Below are 20840 nucleotides of genomic sequence, written 5' to 3' on the forward strand. Positions count from 1 at the left end.
ATTCCATGCATGTTGGTAACAATAAAAGACTTTAAAATTAAAAACTCCCTCTAGAAGCTGCCTTGTATTAATTTGTAATCATTGTTATCTCACTTTATTGCACAGAGAAAGAATAAAAAAGCACACAAAACTATCATTATCAATGCTGCATGATTAGCTTCTCTAGTAAACTTTCATTTATTTCCTAAAATCCTAAGCATTCGTAAAAAAAATAATCAACGAGGAAGGTTAGATATCTTAATGAACAATCATATTATACCGCTTCATTTTGACTGTTTATATATTTATTTTTTTTTTAATTTTTTTATTAATTAAAAAAGAGAATATTAATATATTGATGCATTTTTTTTATGTTTTAAAAATATTTAAATATGTTAAAAATGTAAAGAAAAAAAAGTTAAATTTATATTAGTAGGCACGCACAGTAATCAAAGCTGGACAACACAATAGCACTACCCTATCTTAATATATGACATTCTTGCATATTTTGTTTTAAAAGAAAATAGAAAAATCTAAAAATTTATATAAAAAAATTTACTTTTTAATGAAGAATCTCACTTTTAATTAAACGGAGTGTGCGAGATTTATATACTCTTAAAATACATTACTTGTAATAAATACATAAATTGAAAATGAAAAATGTTAATATATATAATATACATGTTAAATATATTATTATTTTTTTAGTTTTAAACCATTATCAAACAAAAATAATAATGAAAAATTAAAAATAAGTACCTATTAAAGTTCTATATCACTAGAAACTCCATGTCGTATTTTTCAATTGAAGTTCATTTGAAGTATGTCAATCGGTCGTCAAAATTTTATGGGCCGCTCTACAATCACCGCTCTCAATCTCTTTGGGAGTCATTGATAGTGTAAGATATTATATTTTTTTATTTTATTTTTTTATATATGTCTTTTTTTAATACTATAAAATATTTTTAAAAAAAATAACAAACTTAAAATATTATTAAAAAAGATTTATTTAATCATTAAATAAAAAAAATATTAAAAAAAAATATAATTGAACCGGGAGCAGAACCAAGAGCAGCAAGAATAACTTTATTCAAATTTTAAAAGAAAAATTTTGTAAGAATATTTATTTGATTAAAATCAGATCATTTATGAATTTTAAAGGGGTCTTTCAGTGTACGGACGACGTTCCCAAATCGAACGTTGGAGCCCGGAGCCCGGAGAACTGTCCTTTTTTTTTTTTTTTTAAATCATTATTAAAAAGAATAATATTACGTATAATTGTAGGATATATAAATAATATATAATTATTTTAAAAAAATTAATTTATTATTAAAAATTAATTTCTTTTTATATAAATCTCGTATTTATTCATTTTTTTTAAAACAATTTTACGACGTTTACATATTCATGATTGTAAATATTCATTCTCTATCGAAAAATAATAGAATTATTATTTTTATTATTATTTTATTATTTTACTTAATAGTTAAAAAAGTGATTATTAAAAAAATTATATATTTTTTAAATTTTTTTTAAGAATATTAAAAAATTATTTAAATAAATAATAAATAAATAAATATACTATAAATAATAAATAAATAATAAATAAGCAGTAATTCAATCACTCCCCATCATTATCTGAGAAGGTAATGAACTCACTGAAAAGGATAGACACGTGAGGGTCCCAGTACGGCATTTTGAACGCTAATCCCTCTCACTTTTCCACAGAGAATAACGTTGGGTTTGATGCCTATTGCATACAGCGAAGCCCGAGTTTTTTTCTAAATTCGACAATTTCGTCTCCTTCTCCGGCTCTCTAGCCAGATATTACGGCCACCAAATCCTTCATTTTCTTTCCTCTTCGGCTTTCCCATCTCGGCTATAGTTTTTTCTAACGTTGGTCTCTCAGTCCTTTTCTAGACATATTGAGTTTAGCTTTCTTAGTGTAGAAGAGATTGTGTTTTTCTCAGAACTTGAGAAGTTTATTCGTCACTTGTGACTTCCAGTTTGATGTATTGTTTGCTTTGGGTTTTGATGGCTAACGAATTTTCTCGTTGATTCATGACAGAAGCCCTAAGAGGAGAGAGAAGAAAGGAAAGAAAAGAAATCTAGGATTTTGGAAGCAAGTTCTGCTGAGGAAATGGGTTGCGTCAACCGCAGTTTTGGCGTGGGGCTCTGTATTGGGCTGATGTTGATTCTAACGGCGAGATCTTGTTTTGGGCTCACTGACCCACTTGATGGTAAAGTAGTTTACGTTTCCTAATAATGTTTCTGTCAGTGTTCTGTTTGGTTATCGTGAAAGCAGGAGGAGAATGCTTGAAAGTGGTTTCTTTGTTTAGCATTTATTTTGATTCATTGATGGATTAAACAAAAAGGTGCAATGCTGCTAGTATATGTTAAAGACCGTCTTTTCCTCCCTTCATAGATAAAATTTTAATATAGTTGGTTCTGAAATTTTCTTTTTGTTTCTTCTGCTTTCTTGGCCATGAAATTAAGGGCTAGTTTTGTGAAATAAAGGTTGTATATTAATTATCCTGTTGTGTACGCTTCTTTTCCAGTTATGGCAATCAATAGCTTATATGTGTCTCTTGGGTACCCGCCACTACTTGGGTGGCTTCTTGTTGGAGGAGACCCGTGCGGGGATAACTGGGAAGGTGTTCGGTGTGTCTTCTCAAACGTAACAGAACTGTATGCTGATTATCCCACTTTTGAGTTACTATCTGCTAGTTTTTCATTCCTGTTTTTGATCTTCTGAGTTGTTTGGGTTGACAGACGGCTTAGCGGCTTAAATTTGGGAGGAGAGTTGGGCTATAGCTTGGGAGATTTTGGATCTATCTTAGCAATGTATGTGTTGTGCTTATTTATTCTGGGATTTCCTACTTCATATATGCATGCAGTAATCATTCGAGGGAGTTTGATATCATCTATAGTCACTATTATCACTTTTCTGAATTTAATTCCTATGGGCCTCAAGAACTGATTTTATTTTTTATTGTTCTGGCTATTTCACCAGATCTTGACAGTCCAGGGAAACCTATTTGGTCAAAAGTTAGCTGTCATTTCATATGAAGACTGAATGGCTAATTTAGGCTGATATTTGACTCTGTGATTCTCTTATATATGTTCCATGTACTTGGCTTCGCCTATTATCAATAAATCCTTATTTACTGATAAAAAAAATTTGACTATGTGATTCTCAAGTGATGAAAGAGTAGAATTAATGGTTTAAACGCATAAACTATAACATGTGAGAGCAAATTGAGAAGGAAGAAGCATCAAGTTGCATTACTACTTGCATGTTTTCAACCGTTTAAATATCCCTATCTGGAATCTTATAAAGATTTGTTGTACATCATGGAGCAGAGACTTGAGCAACAACCATATTGGCGGGACAATTCCATCACTTTTGCCCCTTACCATCAGGAACTTGTATGTTTAAACCTCATTCACTGTCATAGCCATGAGAGAACTTGATTTAGCTAACTACTTTTTTGTTCTGTTATGTTTCTAAATATTCTATTTCACGTTATTTGAGTCTTTTATTTTTTATCTTACTTGTTTAGTTCTCTTTCGGGAAACAACTTCACTGGAAGCATCCCCGACACTTTGTCCTTGTCAGGTCAATTGATGGACTTGTAAGTTTTGGCTAAAATCTGCTCATATCAAGACTCCATTCGTTTCCATGTTAAGGATTTTCCAAGGGAAGTGTTTCCAGTACAAATAATTTTAGGGAAATAAAATTTATTTTCTATTGTTTGGTTAAGACTCTGAAAATGATTTTCCAATGTTTGTTACATCAGATATTTCTGTGTAAAAATCAACAAAAATCAATGATGCCAATGACCGTGAGCTAAGAATGTGATAGACCTAGAACTGGAGACAATGAATCAAACGTTGGGGGATGGTGGATCAGAGGCTGCAGGTGGTTGTTAGATGCAGTTGGGAGAGGGGGGGCAAGGAGAAGGGAGGGAGGTGGTGGCTGCAGTTAAGGGAGTAAGGAGGGTGAAGGGAGAAGAGATCCTGCGATTGTAATGTGGATGAGTGAGGAGGTGATTGTGGGATGTGATGAAAATAAAATAAACCCATGAAAGGGGAAGGGGGAGGTGATGGTGGAGTGAGGGATGAAGGTGGTGGCAGTGATGTAGATGAGGAAGACTGGGGAAGTAGAAGAGTGGGAGGGAGGTGGTGCATGTTCCCTCTGCATTCCCGAAAAAGACTTACACTTTGCTTAAAGTGTAAGCCATTTTCCGCACAAAGGGTGCAATTGTCAGTTGATGAGAAAATATTTTCCATTGATTTGTATATTTCAGAGCTCCAAACATAAGAAAAGACAAAATAGTTTCTAGAAATCAGAAATAGTGTCTTACTGAATTATAGTGGAGCTCTTATTTGTTTCTTGGGTGTTGTTTCTTCACCTAAAGTCCATTTCTTTTTTCCATCAGGTCATTAAAAAATAACTTTCTATCTGGAGGAATACCAGATGCCTTTCAACAGCTTACTGGTTTGATGAACTTGTAGGCATATTTTATTTTATTTCAAATAGCTGTATCTTCATCTTACTTTCTATTTTAATGGTTGTGACCAAATGTTGTGGTGCAGAGATTTGTCGAGAAACAACTTAAGTGGTCATTTGCCTCCCTCGTTGGAAAATTTGTCATCTCTTACCACATTGTGGGTGATTACTTAAAAACATGTACAATATTTCTTTTAAATCTACAATACATCATAATTCCAATAATTGTATATACTTATTGCAGGCACTTACAAAACAATCAACTTTCTGGGACACTTGATGTTTTACAGGATCTTCCCCTTCAGGATCTGTACCTTTCTTTCTTAGTCTAATTTAAAAAAAAAACATAATATTGCTTCTTGGAAATTTACTATTCTAGGATTTCGTCTTGTATCATAAGTTGCCATGAGGAAATATGTGCTGCCTTCTGCAACTCATAATTTTTTCTTGTTTTTTGTATAGGAACATAGAGAACAATGCATTCTCTGGACCTATACCTACAAAATTGCTGAGTATCCCAATTTTCAGGTAAATCCAGGGGATGTACTTTTTCATTTGTCTCTATTAATATATTTTCTACCATATATTTTATTATTATGAATAAAATTTCTTGATTACCGAATAAAAAAAAAAGTATTTTCTAGCACATTATAGAGTATGGATCTGCCTTTTAGCATGGATTTGGTCGTGTCATGTACTCTAAACCTGGGAAATAATGACATCGGGCAAATTACGTTGATGAGCCTATAATATCAGTACATGGGATTATTTAGAGAAAAGATGAATCTTTTGTGTTTGAAGAGCAAGGAAAATTCAAAACAACTTGATGCTTCATTTTTTATTTCTTTCCCTTCTTTCTCTTCTTTTTGACATTAAACTAGTTTGGCATGATAATGTTTTACCTACCTAGTGCTTTGTAAAGCACAGAATGCCTAATATTCTATTTAAGATCATATTCTAATTAGTAGCTCAAGAGTATTCCCATCTTATGACCAATTTGTTATTGCAAAACTTGGATTATGTGAGCATTTTGACATCTATGGGTACATAATAGGAACCTAATCTTGTAGTAGAACTATAGCTACTTGATATCCTCGTTTTTCTGTATTAAATTCCAATGGTATGTCTTAAATTTTTGTGCCCATTGGGCCATCTTCACAGCATATTTATATTGTTAAGGTTTACTTCGTTGCTTCTATTGATAACCAAAGAATCTATTGTGCAGAAAAGATGGAAATCCCTTCAATACTACAGTTATTCCATCAGCTCCAACTGCAGCACCTCCCCGTGCAGCAGCACCTCCCCGTGCAGCAGCACCATACTCTGCAAAAGCCCCAGGGCTACCAACAAATGGACCTGCTATCCCAGATATCTTGAGCTCTACAGGAGATGGGAAGTTTTTCACAGCCAAGAGGGTCACTTGGATTTCTGTTTTAGGGGCTTTGATACTTGTTGCATGCATGCTGTGTCTTTGTATGTTGAGATGCTTAAAAGGAAGGCAAGGGAAAAAGAATTCTGAGAGGCATGATTTAGGTGCCTATAAGGCCTCTAGAGAAAAGCCTAACTACGAGACTTCGGTTCAGCAGAATGATCGAATGGAGAAAGGTAGTTATTGTCCATTCTCAATTTTCAAACTTGTTAAAATTTCCATCTCTTACAATCTGTTTTCCTTGAAATTTGGTCTTTTGGACATTTTTAACAGTTCCAAGAGAGACAGTTGTGATGCCACCAGATAGGTATGTGGTAGACAATGAAAGAAAGGTTGTAGTTCCAAAGCTTCAAAGTAGACAAGAGTTAGATGTGAAAAAAGCATCTGCAGTTTCAATACCTAAGAAGGATCACGATATAGACATGACCTGTATGGATTTGGATTTCTTGCCGCCACCACCACCTCCTCCGTTCTTTCTTTCTGAGGAAGTGAATGCAAAACCAACGGTGCCTGTTGAAGCAACTACAAGTAGACATCAGTCTAAGGGTCTGAACACAAGTTCTGTAGAAGTTTTCACTGTGGCTTGGCTACAGCAGCATACAAATAGCTTTTCTCCTGAAAATTTTATTGGTGAAGGCATGCTTGGTAGTGTTTATAGGGCTGAGCTCCCTGGTGGAAAGGTAAGATTCCTTTAGTTTAAAATGAACTGATTTGCTGGGATGACCATGTGGCCGTTAGTCGTTAGATTGTGAGGCTTCTCAACTTGGTGTGCGTTCTACTTTAGACAGTTTGATGTGTGTTTATTATTACCTATTTGAAGAGAAAAGTGTCTGTTATTGTTATCTTTTTCCTTTTCTCTCAATTTTCATATGGAGGTTCCTTTGTGGGTTGGTATGGGGGAGGCTTCAATACTTGGGTGCATACTTCGAGCCACTTTTTAATTTTGTTAGTATTCTTCTTCTTCTCCATCGTCTAAGTAAATTAAGTTTTGATTGCCCTAGCTATTATATCCACCTCTAAGGGTGAAAACAAATGTCTCCAAGGTGCCAACCCCCTGCAAAAAGGAAAACAGACGACCTCTCTTTCCCCAAGTTTGCAGTTGCATGGGTAGACAAACCATGATTCAAATATTTCTGGGACCTACTTATCAAATTAATAATATCTTGGACTGACGACCTTCCAGACCCCCCCCCCCCAAAAAAAAAAAAAAAAAAAACTCATGGGTGGTGTTATAAATTGAGGGCCTAACACATTGCACTTTTCGGTTCCTTATAGCTACTGGCAATCAAGAAACTGGATGCTAAAGTTTCCAGGCATCTGAGTGATGAGGACTTTTTGGAGCTAGTTTCTAGCATCTCTAAAATTCGGCATGCTAATATTGTGGAGCTTGTCGGTTACTGTGCTGAACATGGGCAGCAACTACTTGTGTATGAGTATTGTCGAAATGGGACACTTCATGATGCACTGCATGTGGACAATGAGATTCACAAGAGACTTTCATGGAAAACACGCATCCAAGTGGCACTTGGGGCTGCAAGAGCCCTAGAGTAAGTTGAACATCTGACTCATAAATGAGATAAAGTACCTAACTTAATTTATCTAAAGGAATTTGTTAGTTGCTTAAATAGAATGCTCAAGTTACACTTGGAGGTGAAAAACAGGTTTCTTTGTTGTCTCTTTTACTGATGTCCTGGGGGATCTCTAGAAGGGCTGGTACCTTTCTTGTGGATAAGACACATGCAAGGAGATCTTCTGCCACCCATGCTTGGTAAATTAGAAACTGATTTCCATTTCTTTTGTGGAAGGTATATGCATGAGATTTGTCAGCCATCCATTGTTCACCGAAATTTCAAGTCTGCCAATCTTCTCCTTGATAACAAGCTTGAAGTACGTGTCTCAGATTGTGGTTTGGCTCCTCTATTATCATCTGATTCAGCGAGCAAGGTAATTTTGGTGTATGATATTCAAATCCTGTTGGCTTAAAATCATTCATTATTTTGTGACTGACTAATGTGGATGAATGTCTGTTCAGACTGATTTCAATTTATGCTTATATCTGCCAAAATTAATGGAATGCAATTGAACAAGTTCAATGATTTTCATGCAATGGGCAAAGATGCAAAAGAAATATGAATTTGCTAGATTGTATTGGATTTATTAGGACTGTAACTTGGGGATAGAACTTGAGAAAATAAATCAATTGGGGATTTCAGTGTTGGTCTTGAGGACAGGAACAAGTTGACGCTCTTGGCCCTTGTATGTGGAGTTGTATAGCCTTTCAATCTATGGCTCCCAACGGCAGATATTTTCAATGCAAAGCTCATCTTGGTTGATCTTTGTTGTTCAACCACACTCCCAATCACAAAAAGGAAAAACAAAAGGCACAAAATAAAGAGTCATTGGTTTCATGGGGTTTGTCAAGATTGCCTATGTTAATGCTGTGATGGTGAAAATCTATACTATTACCAATGGGTTATTTCGGTACTCTTGATCTTGATCTTGCTCTTCTCTGTATCTGATTCAACCATCATAGCACACTTTCATCTCAACCTCACTCTCCCTGGTACTACTGTCACGGGCCATGGTGTATCCATGGGCCTCCAGCTCCTATTGAAGGCACCTTTTGAGTTATTGAAGAGATCCCATTATGAAATACAAAGACATATTCACAACAATAATCCTTCTTATTCTGGCCTTATTTGTCCGGTCTGGACTTTTGGTGGACCGAAAAAATCAGTCCTGTCAGAAATTCTCCTCCAAGACTGACCAGACTGGACCAATTACACCCCTAATTATAATTCATCCTCATTCTGTCATTCATTTACATGCATCAATGTTGTGAGTAAGCTTTAAGAAACTGTAAAACTAACCAGTTAAACTGAGCTGAAAATTGCACAGGAGCTTAGCACAAAACCTATGAAATGTTTATTGGGTTAGGCTTGACAGAAAATTAAGTTTGAAAGATTAATTTATGTTTTAACTATAGATAACAGGTAGCTGACGTTGGTGCATTTACTTTCAGTTGTCTGGGCGACTTCTCATTGCATATGGTTATGGTGCCCCGGAATTTGACTTGGGAAGTTATACTTATCAGAGTGATGTCTATAGCTTTGGCGTTGTAATGTTAGAACTCCTCACAGGGAGGAAGTCATATGACAGGTTAGCAGCCCTGTTAGAGAAAATGCTCATATTATGTGCTGATCTTTCATAATTGCATGGTTTGAGAATGGATATGACAGAACTTATCCATTGCCTATGTGAATTATTTCGTATCAGCTAAAACTCTCATTAAAAAATAATGTCTAGGTCATTGCCACGAGGGGAGCAATTTTTGGTTAGGTGGGCAATTCCTCAGCTTCATGATATTGATGCATTAGCAAGGATGGTTGATCCTTCACTAAAGGGGGCATATCCCATAAGATCATTATCACGCATTGCGGATATCATTTCCTCATGTGTACAGGTGAGGGCATTTTGTTGGTGTTTCCATTATGGGGTGTTCCAGGAAATTTCAAAGTTTTGGATAAGACCATTTGGCACTATTTACCCTTTCCCCTGGCCTTTGAATTTGCTTAACTGTTTGTCTGAGACAAACAGTGTTTTTTTGCATGAAAAGTTCATATCCCTCGGTGCACAAAATCAAAATATTCTCACTGTAAATGTTTTTTTTATTGGCACTGGGTGTCTGAGAACAGTGTCCCGACTAATCCTGGGGGTGCACAGGCCCTCAGCAAGTAGTTTCCCGCAAGTGCACATCGGGACTGTAAATGTTTTTAAAAGCATCTTGAGTTTCAGATATTGTTTTCCTCCCAATTAAGGGTTGAATTTACACGACTTACCTACTTATCTAGAGCTACAAGTGCTTATACCTTACAAATTGTCCTTTTGCAGCGAGAGCCGGAATTCAGGCCGTCAATGTCTGAAATTGTCCAGGAACTTCTACAAATGATTTAGATGGAATGTTTCATTGGGGAATGTCTTAGTTAAGAGATTAGTGGAATAGGAGTCGGATACAGTGGCGTGAGCATGCTGTGGTTGTGAATTTGATCTGATAGTAACCTTATGGGGGAAGCCTCTTAACATTATTCAATACTCATTATTCTTGTAAGTGTGAAGTTGCTAAAGTAACTGTTTTATGATTAATTTTGTGAATATTGTTCTTATGATAGTTACACTTTCATAGTGTAAAATGTGATTTATCAGTTTTGTTTTTATTCTAATGCATCCATGTTCTTGATGATTGACACTCTTCACGTTAATTTGTTTGTAAAGGTTTTTTTTTTTTTTTTCCCTAAATGGTTTTAGGGGTGGAAAATAGAGATAAAAATGTGAGTGATCCGTGTTATCGTTTTTAATGTTTATATGTAAAATGTTGGCTTTAACTATTATTAGAAGATGGTAACAATGGTAATGGTCCTCTTCTTAATGATGATGATGATGATAATTATATGAAAAATATAGACTTATAATTATTTTACAACTCTATTTCATATGGAGGGTAGTTATTTAAAAATATATATATATATTTTTTTTGAGTTGGGGGAGGGCGGTTTCGAACTCCAGACTTCAATTTTGGAAGTTAGGGTTATGTCAATCAGGCTACATGGTTTGGCAAAATTTTAAGATAGTTGTATCTTACATTTTTTGCTATATTCAACTATATGCATTTTATTTTGGTTTTGGCTATCTAATGGCTATCTATAGCTGTGTATATTTTGTAAAGTACAAGAGAATTCTTAAAATACTTGATCACTTGATTGTCAAATACATTGTTATCTTACATTTTTAACCTTTTTTTTCATAGTATCCTCAAATTTAAAAAGTGTTTCATTTTAACCAAGCTCATGCTTATGCTTTGAATTTTGGGTGTAGGTTCTAGATAGTGTTTACTCTTAAATGCACCACCTAGTGGTTTCACCAATGTTGATATGATAATACACACAGTCACACACGCACATTTCTTCCCCCTTTGGAAGATCATTTTCTACTCGTTTAGATTTAAGCTGTAAATTTACTTGGATTTGCAGAAATATTAGTAGTTGTGGGATCAATTTTCTTTGTTTGTTTTTTTTTTTTTATTTTGTTCATAAACTTGTCAATGGGGGTCTCGTCTTGCCACCACCATCTGGTGTGTTTCAGGTCACCATCACAAGGGATATGCCTCCTAAGGTTCCGTTTGGATATAGAAACAGTTTCATCTCATTATTACAATTTTCTCAAATTTTCAAACAAAATATAATAAACAATTCAACTTTTTCAAATTCTAAAATAATAATATTAAAATTAAAAAATGATATTTTACTCAATTTTCAACTTTCATATAAAATCATCTCATCTTATCTCACTATCTAAATTAGACTGGGCTGGTTTGGAGAGTAAGATGTGAGAATTTTGTGAATAGTAGTAAAATAGTTTGTAAATAGTAGTGAGATAGTTTGAGTTGAGTATTTTTTGAGTTTTGAGAAATTAGGGAGAAAAAGTTGAATAAAAAATATTATAAAGTTACAATATTGTAATAATATAATTTTATAATATTATTTATGTTTGGTGATTTGAAAAAGTTAGAATTATTTTTTTATTTTTTATTTGAAAGTTAGAAAAAGTTGTAATGATTAGTTTGAAAATTTTGTATTTGAATTATGTTTAGAAATATAAGATGAGATGAAATAAGATCAGAAATTTTTTTTGTCTCATTTAAGGCCCCAAACAACCCCAAGTGGGTTATCTGATGAGTGAAAAGTCAGTTAACTGATCAACTGATTGATGAACTACTTGAGCTATCTGGTTTGCCTTCCTGCAATTGCAAGGCTACCTCTGAGATTCATGTGAGCTAAATTTGCAGGCTCCATTAGGATTGCTAATGTGATTTTATTCACTAAACAATGTGGAAATCTTTGGCCATCAGTTGGGTTGGTTTGAAGTATTTTACTAGTAGAGTACCCCTTTGAGCTTTTATCAAAGAGAAATTATACTTGTAGTCGTGAGCGTGCAGTCGCCGTGCAGTCATTTTGAAAAAAGTGAATAAATAAGGGATCCACCTGAAAAGAAATGCTCATGCTGCTGTCCTTCTACTCACTGTTACAAGGCCATCATTTGATTTGTGGGTGCCATGCTGCTTGCTATATCTGCGATGTCGGATATCTTCCAGACACTCATATGTTTCTCTTTTTTTCTTAAGCAGTCAAACTTGCTTTTGCTTGATGATATAATAAAGAAATCTGTCTGATCTAAGTTCCCTACAAGTTTTGTAATGTGAGGATTAGGAATAAAAAAAAAAAAAAAGAAAGGAGAGTTGTAAAGTGAGAACAATAACAATACTTTGACTGTTTTTATCTACAGTTTACATAGAATTCGGATATCTTTTTAGAATAATATTATTATACTGTCTTATTTTATTCTCTCATTTTGACTGTTCATGTATTTAATTTTTTTTTTTAATTTTTTTCTTTTACTTACTGATTAAGAAAGTAATTATTAATATATTGATATATTTTTTTATTTTTTAAAAATATTTAAATATGCTAAAAAAATGTAAAAAATTAAAAAATTAAAAATAAAATTTATACTAGCAGACATGCCCAGCAGTCAAAGCTGGGCGGCACTAGCACTACCCATCATTTTATCCGAATTTAAAGATGTCGAGGGAAAAATAAATATAAAGATCTTCTAACATTTATTACTTATTTAATAATTTTTGAAATATTTATACAAACGACAATAAATATTGTGAGATCATTTCATGTGTCTTTCACTTGAGGCCTTACTCATAAAATTTGGACAAGAATTAAGTATTTTAACCATCAAATCAATTGCAATAGAATGCTTATGTGCCACTTAATTTTCCCCTAATCCATAGACATGGCCCCAACTCTACTCCTGATGTTTCCTCTCCTTTTTTTTTCAGAATTACTAGGAACATAAAAGTTTAACATTCTTTTTTTAAGTTTTGTTATTCATCATCTCTATAAATTATATTTATTTTATATTTTTTAATATTTTAATTTAAAAAAATTATTTTATTCTTCTTAAACTAATTGAATTATTCTACTCATCATCCAGATTCTATATACCATACATTTGGTAAGAAAAAAAAATTAAAAAATTATGTGTGGTGGCTAGTGTGAGGATAGTGAGTTCTCTATCAAAAAAAGGGAAAAAAAATCCCTCTTATCTCTGAAATTATGTTAGTCCTTGAGGAAAAATCTAGAAGACGCTATACAAAAAAGGAAAAAAAAAAATTATCTTGTATGAACTCTTCACACAAACAGTAACAAAAAACATAGAATTGGTGCTTCAAAAGCATGTTGATTGTCCAATTAGTCCTTAGCTTTTACCCTTTTTAAAATGATTTTCCTATATCTTCACTTTGTGCACATTATAATTCCTATATATGTTTTAAGAAACTTGCATTTTAATTCTTATTTTCATCCATCTCTCGCTAGTCTATTTGAGAGAATTACGGCGTGGTCCAAACGCCACGTGTTAATTAATCAAAAACTAATTGTATTATTGACTAATCATTTTGAAATATAGATCATGTAGTTTGAATCTTTTATTAAGACGTTACACTATATTCCGCAAGAGTGGTGAAATGTAGTGTTTACATTTAACTCCTCCAAATAAGATTAGGACGCTAATTTTCTATCTTTCTAAACATATCGATCAAAATTATTGTTAATACATTCGTATTTTTTTTTAATTTTTAAAAACATACACAAATGTATTAGTAATAACTTTAAACACTAGATTTAAAAGAGCAACATAACATTTTTCATAAGATTATATTCTGTTTTTTTTTTTTTTTTTCTTTTGTGGGGAAGACATTTTAATTCAGGAACTAATTAATGTACGTACATTTTCTTTTTCAGACAAGAAATCCAAAGTATACGTATGCAATTCGAGTTGGGGATCCATATCCCATCAGAATTTTTCAGCCGCCAATAGCGGTTTGAAATGAATAGCATTCAATGCCACATATATATTGACGGTCGTTACCGGTTTGGCAGATGGACCATGTGGGAAAGCGATCGATGGCTTTGTCTACACTTTCAGATAAGGATGGAACATCCTTTTCTGGACATTGTCAGTTCTCACTATAAATGTAAAACAAACATTCCATGAAAAACGATAAACATCCATATCTCTTGTTTCTTTTCTGTACATGTGCACTGCTTTCACATTTGACATTCCTCTTGCCTCCGCAATAAAACTCATGTCCACACAACCCCACATGCAATAGTCAAAGACTCTAGCCACTTGACTTGCACTTTGACGCAACACTCTTCTCTTCTAAGTAATTACTAAATATTTTTTAAATACCCGATATTCTCGTTCTATTCATGTAGAATGTAGCATAATTTTACTTGCATGGCATATTGTGATAGGGTAAGAGTGTCACATTTTTCATATTTCAAGAGTACCTAATAATTTTTTCGTGTTTCTTATACATAATAATCGTTTATTTATTATTCTTATTATTGTTATTGTTAGATCCGTGTGATGTACGAGAATTATACTCTTTATAATCGGATGAAAAATAGTTATATACGTGTATAATTCTAGAATATGAAAGAGAAATAAGTGTGAACATTTAGAATCGAGAAAGTCGTGTACAGACTAGATCTACCACAAGAATCTTAAGGTTGTGTTTGGATGTTGAGTTGAGTTGAGTTGAGATGATAAAATATTGTTAATATATTATTTTTTAATATTATTATTATTTTAGAATTTGAAAAAATTGAATTATTTATTATATTTTATATTAAGATTTGAAAAAATTGTAATGATGAATTGAGATGAGTTGAAATTAATTTGAGATCCAAACGAAGCCTAATCTATCATACTTTTCATGTTTTATGCCTGAAAAAGATAGTGAGAGAGCACATTGTGGGTTATTTATTTGATGGGTTAGTCACTTCTATTATGGGTCAATTATTAACATTGTGGGTAGTTATTTCGTTGAGTTTGTGGGTCATTGTTTGACCAAGTCCGTCTGTAATTTATTTAAGTATTTTTGTAGTTATCATAATGAGGTAATCAATTTCCTACAATAAGTGTTACAATTTGGAGGACCAAGCCCCTTGAAGAGCCTACAAAACTCACATCACATTTGTCCGCCATCATAACAGAAGAAGACATTGGCTTCATCTCCCTTCCTCAATGCAGGCCACTCAATCTTCAGATCCCCTCATTTTTCCCAAATCCCACCCCAAATCTCTTCCTCTAACCTTTGGCCGGTCTCCTCTACGTACGACGGTCTCCTCTGCATCGACGGTCTCAGGTACTTCATCCCCATTATCTGTTACGTGTCCAAATTTGTTTAAGTGTTAGTAGGGTTACGTATGTTAGGGAATTGCTTAAGTTGTTAAGGGTATTTTTGGGTTATGTATGTTCTTTTAATTCAGTTGGGTTTAGACCGAGCCAATGGGCTGTTATATCTGATGGGCCATGATTTGTTAGTGGGTTGTTATTTGTTAATGCACTAGTCCGTGCATAGTGGGTTAGTTTCTTCCCATTATTTGCAAGTCTGTAACGCCTATTTAAGGCTAAAACATTATGAATGAATTGTCATTTTTGAATCACAAATTTCCGAGTGCATTTTTGGAGGGTCTGGTTCCTTGAACTACCAGAGTTTGTTCAAGTAAACTTCCTGGACCATAATAAATTGGTCTCAGATCCACGTTCCTGTGACATGGCTGAAGGGACACGACTAGCACAGTTATCAAATACACTGAACACTTTACATGGGGAGACTGCTACAGTTAAGGAGGAGCAGTGTAGGCATGGAATGCTAATAGAAGAAGTATTGCAGCAACTCAACAATTTGGCATCAAGCTATGACAACTTAGTACAAATTACAACTAAACTAAGCTCAGGGAAAGGAACTTCTAACAATGTAAGGGTGAATGCTAATCCTCTGTTTGATGGACATGCGGGGATCCAGGCTCGATCTCTTAAATTGGACCTCCCTCGCTTTGATGGGGGAGATCCCAGCGAATGGATCTTGAAGGCGCAACAGTTCTTCAATTATTTTGAGACTCCAGAGGATCATAAGCTGGAAATCGCTTCTTTTCATATGGACGGGAAGGCGCTGACTTGGTATTATTGGCTGAAAGAATCAAGTCCAGTGACCAAATGGGATGACTTCTTGGAGGCTCTTCACACCAGATTTGGGCTTTCGGCATACGAAGATCCAATGGGTGCATTCACCAAATTGAGGCAGACAGGAAGCGTAGAAGATTACCAAACTACTTTTGAGATCCTGTCCAACAAAATAAGTGGGGTAAGTGAAGAATTTGTATAAGTACTTTTCTAAGTGGTTTAAAAGATGAATTTTGAATTATTGTTACCATGTTCAAACCAAATACCTTTGCTGCTGCCTTTGGTTTAGCTCAGCTACAAGAAGAAGAAGTAACTAGAAAATAATACCATTACCGAAATACTCAAGCCCAACATAACCCTTATTCATCCTCACTCAAGCCCTCTCCTCTAAGACTACCTGGACAAAATTCCATACCCAGATTACCAGCACCAAACCTAGTACTGAGACTCCCAGCCCCCCAAAACTCAAGACCTAACCCACCATTCCAAAGAAGAAATCATTATCTCATAAAGCGTGTAAGTCCCAACCAAATGCAAGAAAGAAGAGACAAATGATTGTGCTATTTGTGACAAAAAGTACCATCTAGGACACAAATGCAGCAGGCCAAAGTTATACTTATTGGAGGGAATGAAATTTAAGGGGGAAGAATGAGAGGAGTTGGAAGAAGAAGATGCCTTTGACCAGTCTAATTCAGTGGTTCTACCGGTAGTACAACAAGCTGAATTATTGGGCATATCCTTGCATGCCATTGTAAGAGCATCTTCTCCCAAAACTTTGAGATTAGTTGGGAAGATAGGTACGTGTTCAATCATTGTTCTCATTGATACTGGTAGTATACATAGTTTTATTGATGTGGATGTAGTAAGGAGGGCAAAACTACCAGTGGAAGAAGGCCACTTGGTAGTCCAGGTTGCTAATGGGTACACCCTTCCCTGCCTTGATTGCTATAAGACAGTTCTTTTAAAGATGCAAAGCTGTAACATTTTAGTCAATCTATTCTTATTAACCCTAGGAGGGCGTGATGTTATACTAGGGGTTAATTGGTTAAGAAGTTTGGGAACTATTCAGTGGAATTTTGATAATTTAAGTATGAGTTTCTTTGTGGAAGGGGAATGTTTATTTCTACAGGGTTTGAGACTACCCAAGAAGACCATAGAGGAAGAACACAGCTTGAGCAAAGTAGCCCATTGTAGAGGGAAGAGGAATATGGCTGCAACTCATGGAGATCTGTGATAAGCCAGGAGGAGCACCAACAGAGCCTGCCATACAGCTATTTTGAATGATTTCAAAATAGTGTTTGCTGAACCCTATAGACTCCCAGCTCCAAGAAGCAGTAAAACCAGCATGTGTTCGGCCCTATTGATACCCCTAATATCAGAGAGAAGAGATTGAGAAGCTGGTCAGGAAGATGTTAAAGGCAGGGATCATCCAACCAAGTCAAAGTCCATACTCTTCACCAGTCCTTTTGGTGAGAAAGCATTTGGAAGTTGGCAAATGTGCATTGATTACAGGCTCTCAACAAAGACACTATCAAAGATAAGTTTCCCATTTCTAACATAGATGAGTTATTGGACGGGCTTAATGGGGCTGAGTTATTTTCTGAACTAGATTTACGATCAGGCTACCATCAAATTAGGATGAAGCCTGAAGATGTGCCCAAAACTGCCTTTCGTATACATGAGGGACATTATGAGTTTTTAGTGATGCCCTTTGGGCTCACTAATGCTCTATCAACCTTTCAAGCGTTGATGAATGGGATATTCAAGCCATATCTCAGAAAGTTTGTGTTAGTTTTTTTTGACGATATACTTGTGTATAGTAAATATGTTGAAGAACATGTAGGGCACCTAAAAGCTGTCCTGGAAGTTTTGAGACAACACCAACTGTATGCCAAAGCCTCAAAATGTGTTTTTGGATATCGAGAAGTAGAGGTGCTACTCGCCCCCCCGCCCTCGCATGGGCGGGGTGGCGTAAAATGGCTCAGAAACAGCTTCTGGGCCATTTTGGGCCCACAAAAATAGAAATTTTTTTTTTTGAAAAAAAAAGAGTTTAAAAAAGAAAAAAAGTTACATGAATAAAAATAATATATACATACACAATTTTATATAATTAAGACTCTAATGAAGTACTACTATAGACTACAAATCTACTACCTAATAAACTAATAAATAATAATAATAATTAAGCTATTACAAAAATAAAATGAAAAGTCTAAAAAATTACAAAATTATAAAGAAAAAAGTGTCAAAGGGACATTGTATCAACATTAGAAAATTACAAATCAAATACATAATACTAATTCAAATTTCAATATTCTAAGAAATTAATAATCTAAAAAAAGAGGCGAGCTGTTTGGGTATTTAACTGTGACATTTGGGGCGACCGGATGGGTAGTCTTTTGAAGCTTGAGCACATATTCATATTGCAGTGGAAGTAGACATCGTCTGAGTCGTCTCATGTGTTGTTACAACAATCAATACTAAAATTAATACTAATGAAATTGAAATTGAAATGAATATAAATAAATCAAAATAATAAATAAAAACAACAATTACTAGATGGTCCAGATCCAGACTGTTCACCACCCTCTTCGTCGGTCTCTTTAAAATTTAAAACATCCGGAACATAAATATCATTTCCTATCGTCCAACTCTGTGTGTATATCAATGTCTCCACAGTTGTAGGGGACAATGAACTACTGAAAGGATCCTATATATCCACCCTCTGGTACTAAAAGCAAACTTCGAGGCAATGATGCTAATAGGGATGGCCAACATACAACGAGCAATCTTAGAAATGATGGAATATTTCTTTGATGCTGTCTTCTACCATCCTAATATGTCAAAATCATCATCATCTTGAATTAAGATCCCCTGACAAATAATTGTCTAACTCTGAAACCACCTCCGTAGATTCATGGACTAGTGTGAGATTATGTGCGAGGGTCTTAGTCCATGCCAATCTACGCTTCTTTGTTGCCCCGGTGTCTGGAAGAGGTGTTGGGGTAGGTGTAGGTGTAGTAGATGCAGTACCACTCTTAATTGCATTAAACTCATCATAGAATTTATAAAAGGTATCTCGGGCCATCTCACCAATAAGATCAGTCCATGCCTGATCATGCGCAAGTCCCAAACCATATAACATGCCTGAATTTTTTAAACGGGGATGAAGAATAACAGCCACATATAACAAAATATTTAGTCTAGTCAAATATCCCCAATACTTGTCATATTTGACCCTCATGGTCAATGTCATCCCCCTCATCCTTAGATTGGAACCCCTACACATGTCGTCTAATTCTTCTTTCACCCTACATATTTGTTGACAAAATTCATGGGATGTAAGGTGCAAAGAAGCAAATAACTTCAACGTGACATCGTAAAAAAGCCCGAGAAAATCAACAAAAGTATCAACTACCTCCCAATCATCATCATTAGGCTTTCATAAACCCCTGTGCTCATCAAAGTATTTGACATATTGAATGTCTTCATCGCCTAATAATTGAAAGGCTGCCTTATATTCTTAGGCCATCTCCAACATCAAGAAGGTTGAGTTCCATCTGGTAGGAACATCAGCACAAAGACCCTTCTTTAATATTATGCCTAGAGTCTTCGTAGCAATCTTGAATTTCTCCAATCTAGAAGGAGAAGACCTCACAAATTTCACAGTCAGTCTAACTTGTGCAATCGAGTCATCGACATCTTTCAACCCCTCTGTCAAAATTAGATTCAAGATATGTGCAGAACATCTAACATGCAAATATTCACCACTCAAGAATGTCTTGTTTGCCTCTCTAAGATAAGTCTTCAGATATCCCAGGACGACATCATTAGACGAGGCATTGTCAACCGAAACTGTCAAAATCCGTGCCAACCCCCATCCTTTAATGAGGCCTCTAAGGCCTTCCCAATCGTCTTACCCTCGTGATCAGTTATTTGACAAAATTTAATAATTTTTTTTATGAAGAATCCAATCAGAATCATTGAAATGAACAGTTAAAGACATATAATTAAAATTTTGGACAGAAGTCCAAGTATCGGTAGTGAGACAAACTACCAAACCCGCCAATTGGCCCCTCAAAACATCTTTATCTTTCCAGTATATCTTTTTAATATCCTTTGCCACAGTGTGGCGAGAATGCAACGTAAATCTAGGTTCCAATTCTTGGAACCCTCTCACATCCACAAACTGAAAAGGTAACTCGTCTATAATAACCATACGAGTTAACTTCCTTCTACACTCATTAGCATTATACTTTGTATACCCCTTCAACGTTGGACCCCCACTACTCTCATCCGCTATTTTTTTCAATCAAATTTCTAGTCTAGATTGACTCTTATTCAGTAAGGATCTTAATATTAGACTCTTTTTGCATTGTTCCTCTAGATGGACCTTTAATTGGGATGTATCATGTTTTCTATAGTGACATCCATATATTTTCTCACAATAATTACATTTAGCTTGGGGTTATTGGTGTCACCACCCTCTAGTTTGGTAAAATGAAACCAAACTACGAAAATAGATTTCTTGCTTTGTGTGGGCTTGGGGGCATGGCAAAGTGTATTCCCACTCCCAGGGGTAGGGGCAGGGGTACGGGTAGGGGTAGGAGAGCTATCAGTAAAATCCATTTGAGAAGACATTCTTGATTCCATAACATAATAAAAAATTATAAAATCAATCAACACACGACATAATAAAATCTTAACAATACACCACACATGAAAAAATAAGATAAAGTACAAAGCCAACACAATTTAGGGGTTTCGAATTGATCCCTTAATTTTAAATTTTGGGGTTCAATCCGAAATCCCTAAATT

General features: G+C 34.9%; 1 protein-coding gene across 2 annotated transcripts; it reads left to right on the forward strand.

The window, feature by feature from the left end:
• The first annotated feature begins 1707 nt into the window (after positions 1–1707).
• On the forward strand, positions 1708–10141 carry LOC108992598 (protein STRUBBELIG-RECEPTOR FAMILY 3-like). 2 transcript variants are annotated; one of them, XM_018967196.2, is made up of 17 exons: positions 1708–1875; positions 2048–2219; positions 2538–2667; positions 2752–2823; positions 3343–3408; positions 3543–3614; positions 4422–4493; positions 4579–4650; positions 4737–4802; positions 4955–5020; positions 5718–6097; positions 6195–6601; positions 7197–7468; positions 7727–7865; positions 8944–9080; positions 9228–9384; positions 9813–10141. In XM_018967196.2, exons 2-17 carry the CDS (start codon positions 2120–2122, stop codon positions 9873–9875), a joined length of 2271 nt encoding a protein of 756 aa, XP_018822741.2. In that variant the 5' UTR covers positions 1708–1875; positions 2048–2119; the 3' UTR covers positions 9876–10141. The 2 variants fall into 2 exon arrangements, with proteins under 2 accessions (XP_018822741.2, XP_035545578.1); XM_035689685.1 differs by having other exon boundaries at positions 2051–2219.
• The last annotated feature ends 10699 nt before the right edge of the window (positions 10142–20840 follow it).

The sequence above is a fragment of the Juglans regia genome, chromosome 4 (genome assembly GCF_001411555.2).
Source record: "Juglans regia cultivar Chandler chromosome 4, Walnut 2.0, whole genome shotgun sequence".
Lineage (NCBI taxonomy): Eukaryota > Viridiplantae > Streptophyta > Magnoliopsida > Fagales > Juglandaceae > Juglans > Juglans regia.

Excerpts from the sequence above, each read along its gene's own strand:
- LOC108992598 (XM_018967196.2), top strand. The coding sequence starts at position 2,120 with ATGGGTTGCGTCAACCGCAGTTTTGGCGTGGGGCTCTGTATTGGGCTG. Across the intron at positions 6,098-6,194 it reads GAATGATCGAATGGAGAAAG|TTCCAAGAGAGACAGTTGTG; the intron begins GTAGTTATTGTC and ends CATTTTTAACAG. Across the intron at positions 9,385-9,812 it reads TCATTTCCTCATGTGTACAG|CGAGAGCCGGAATTCAGGCC; the intron begins GTGAGGGCATTT and ends GTCCTTTTGCAG.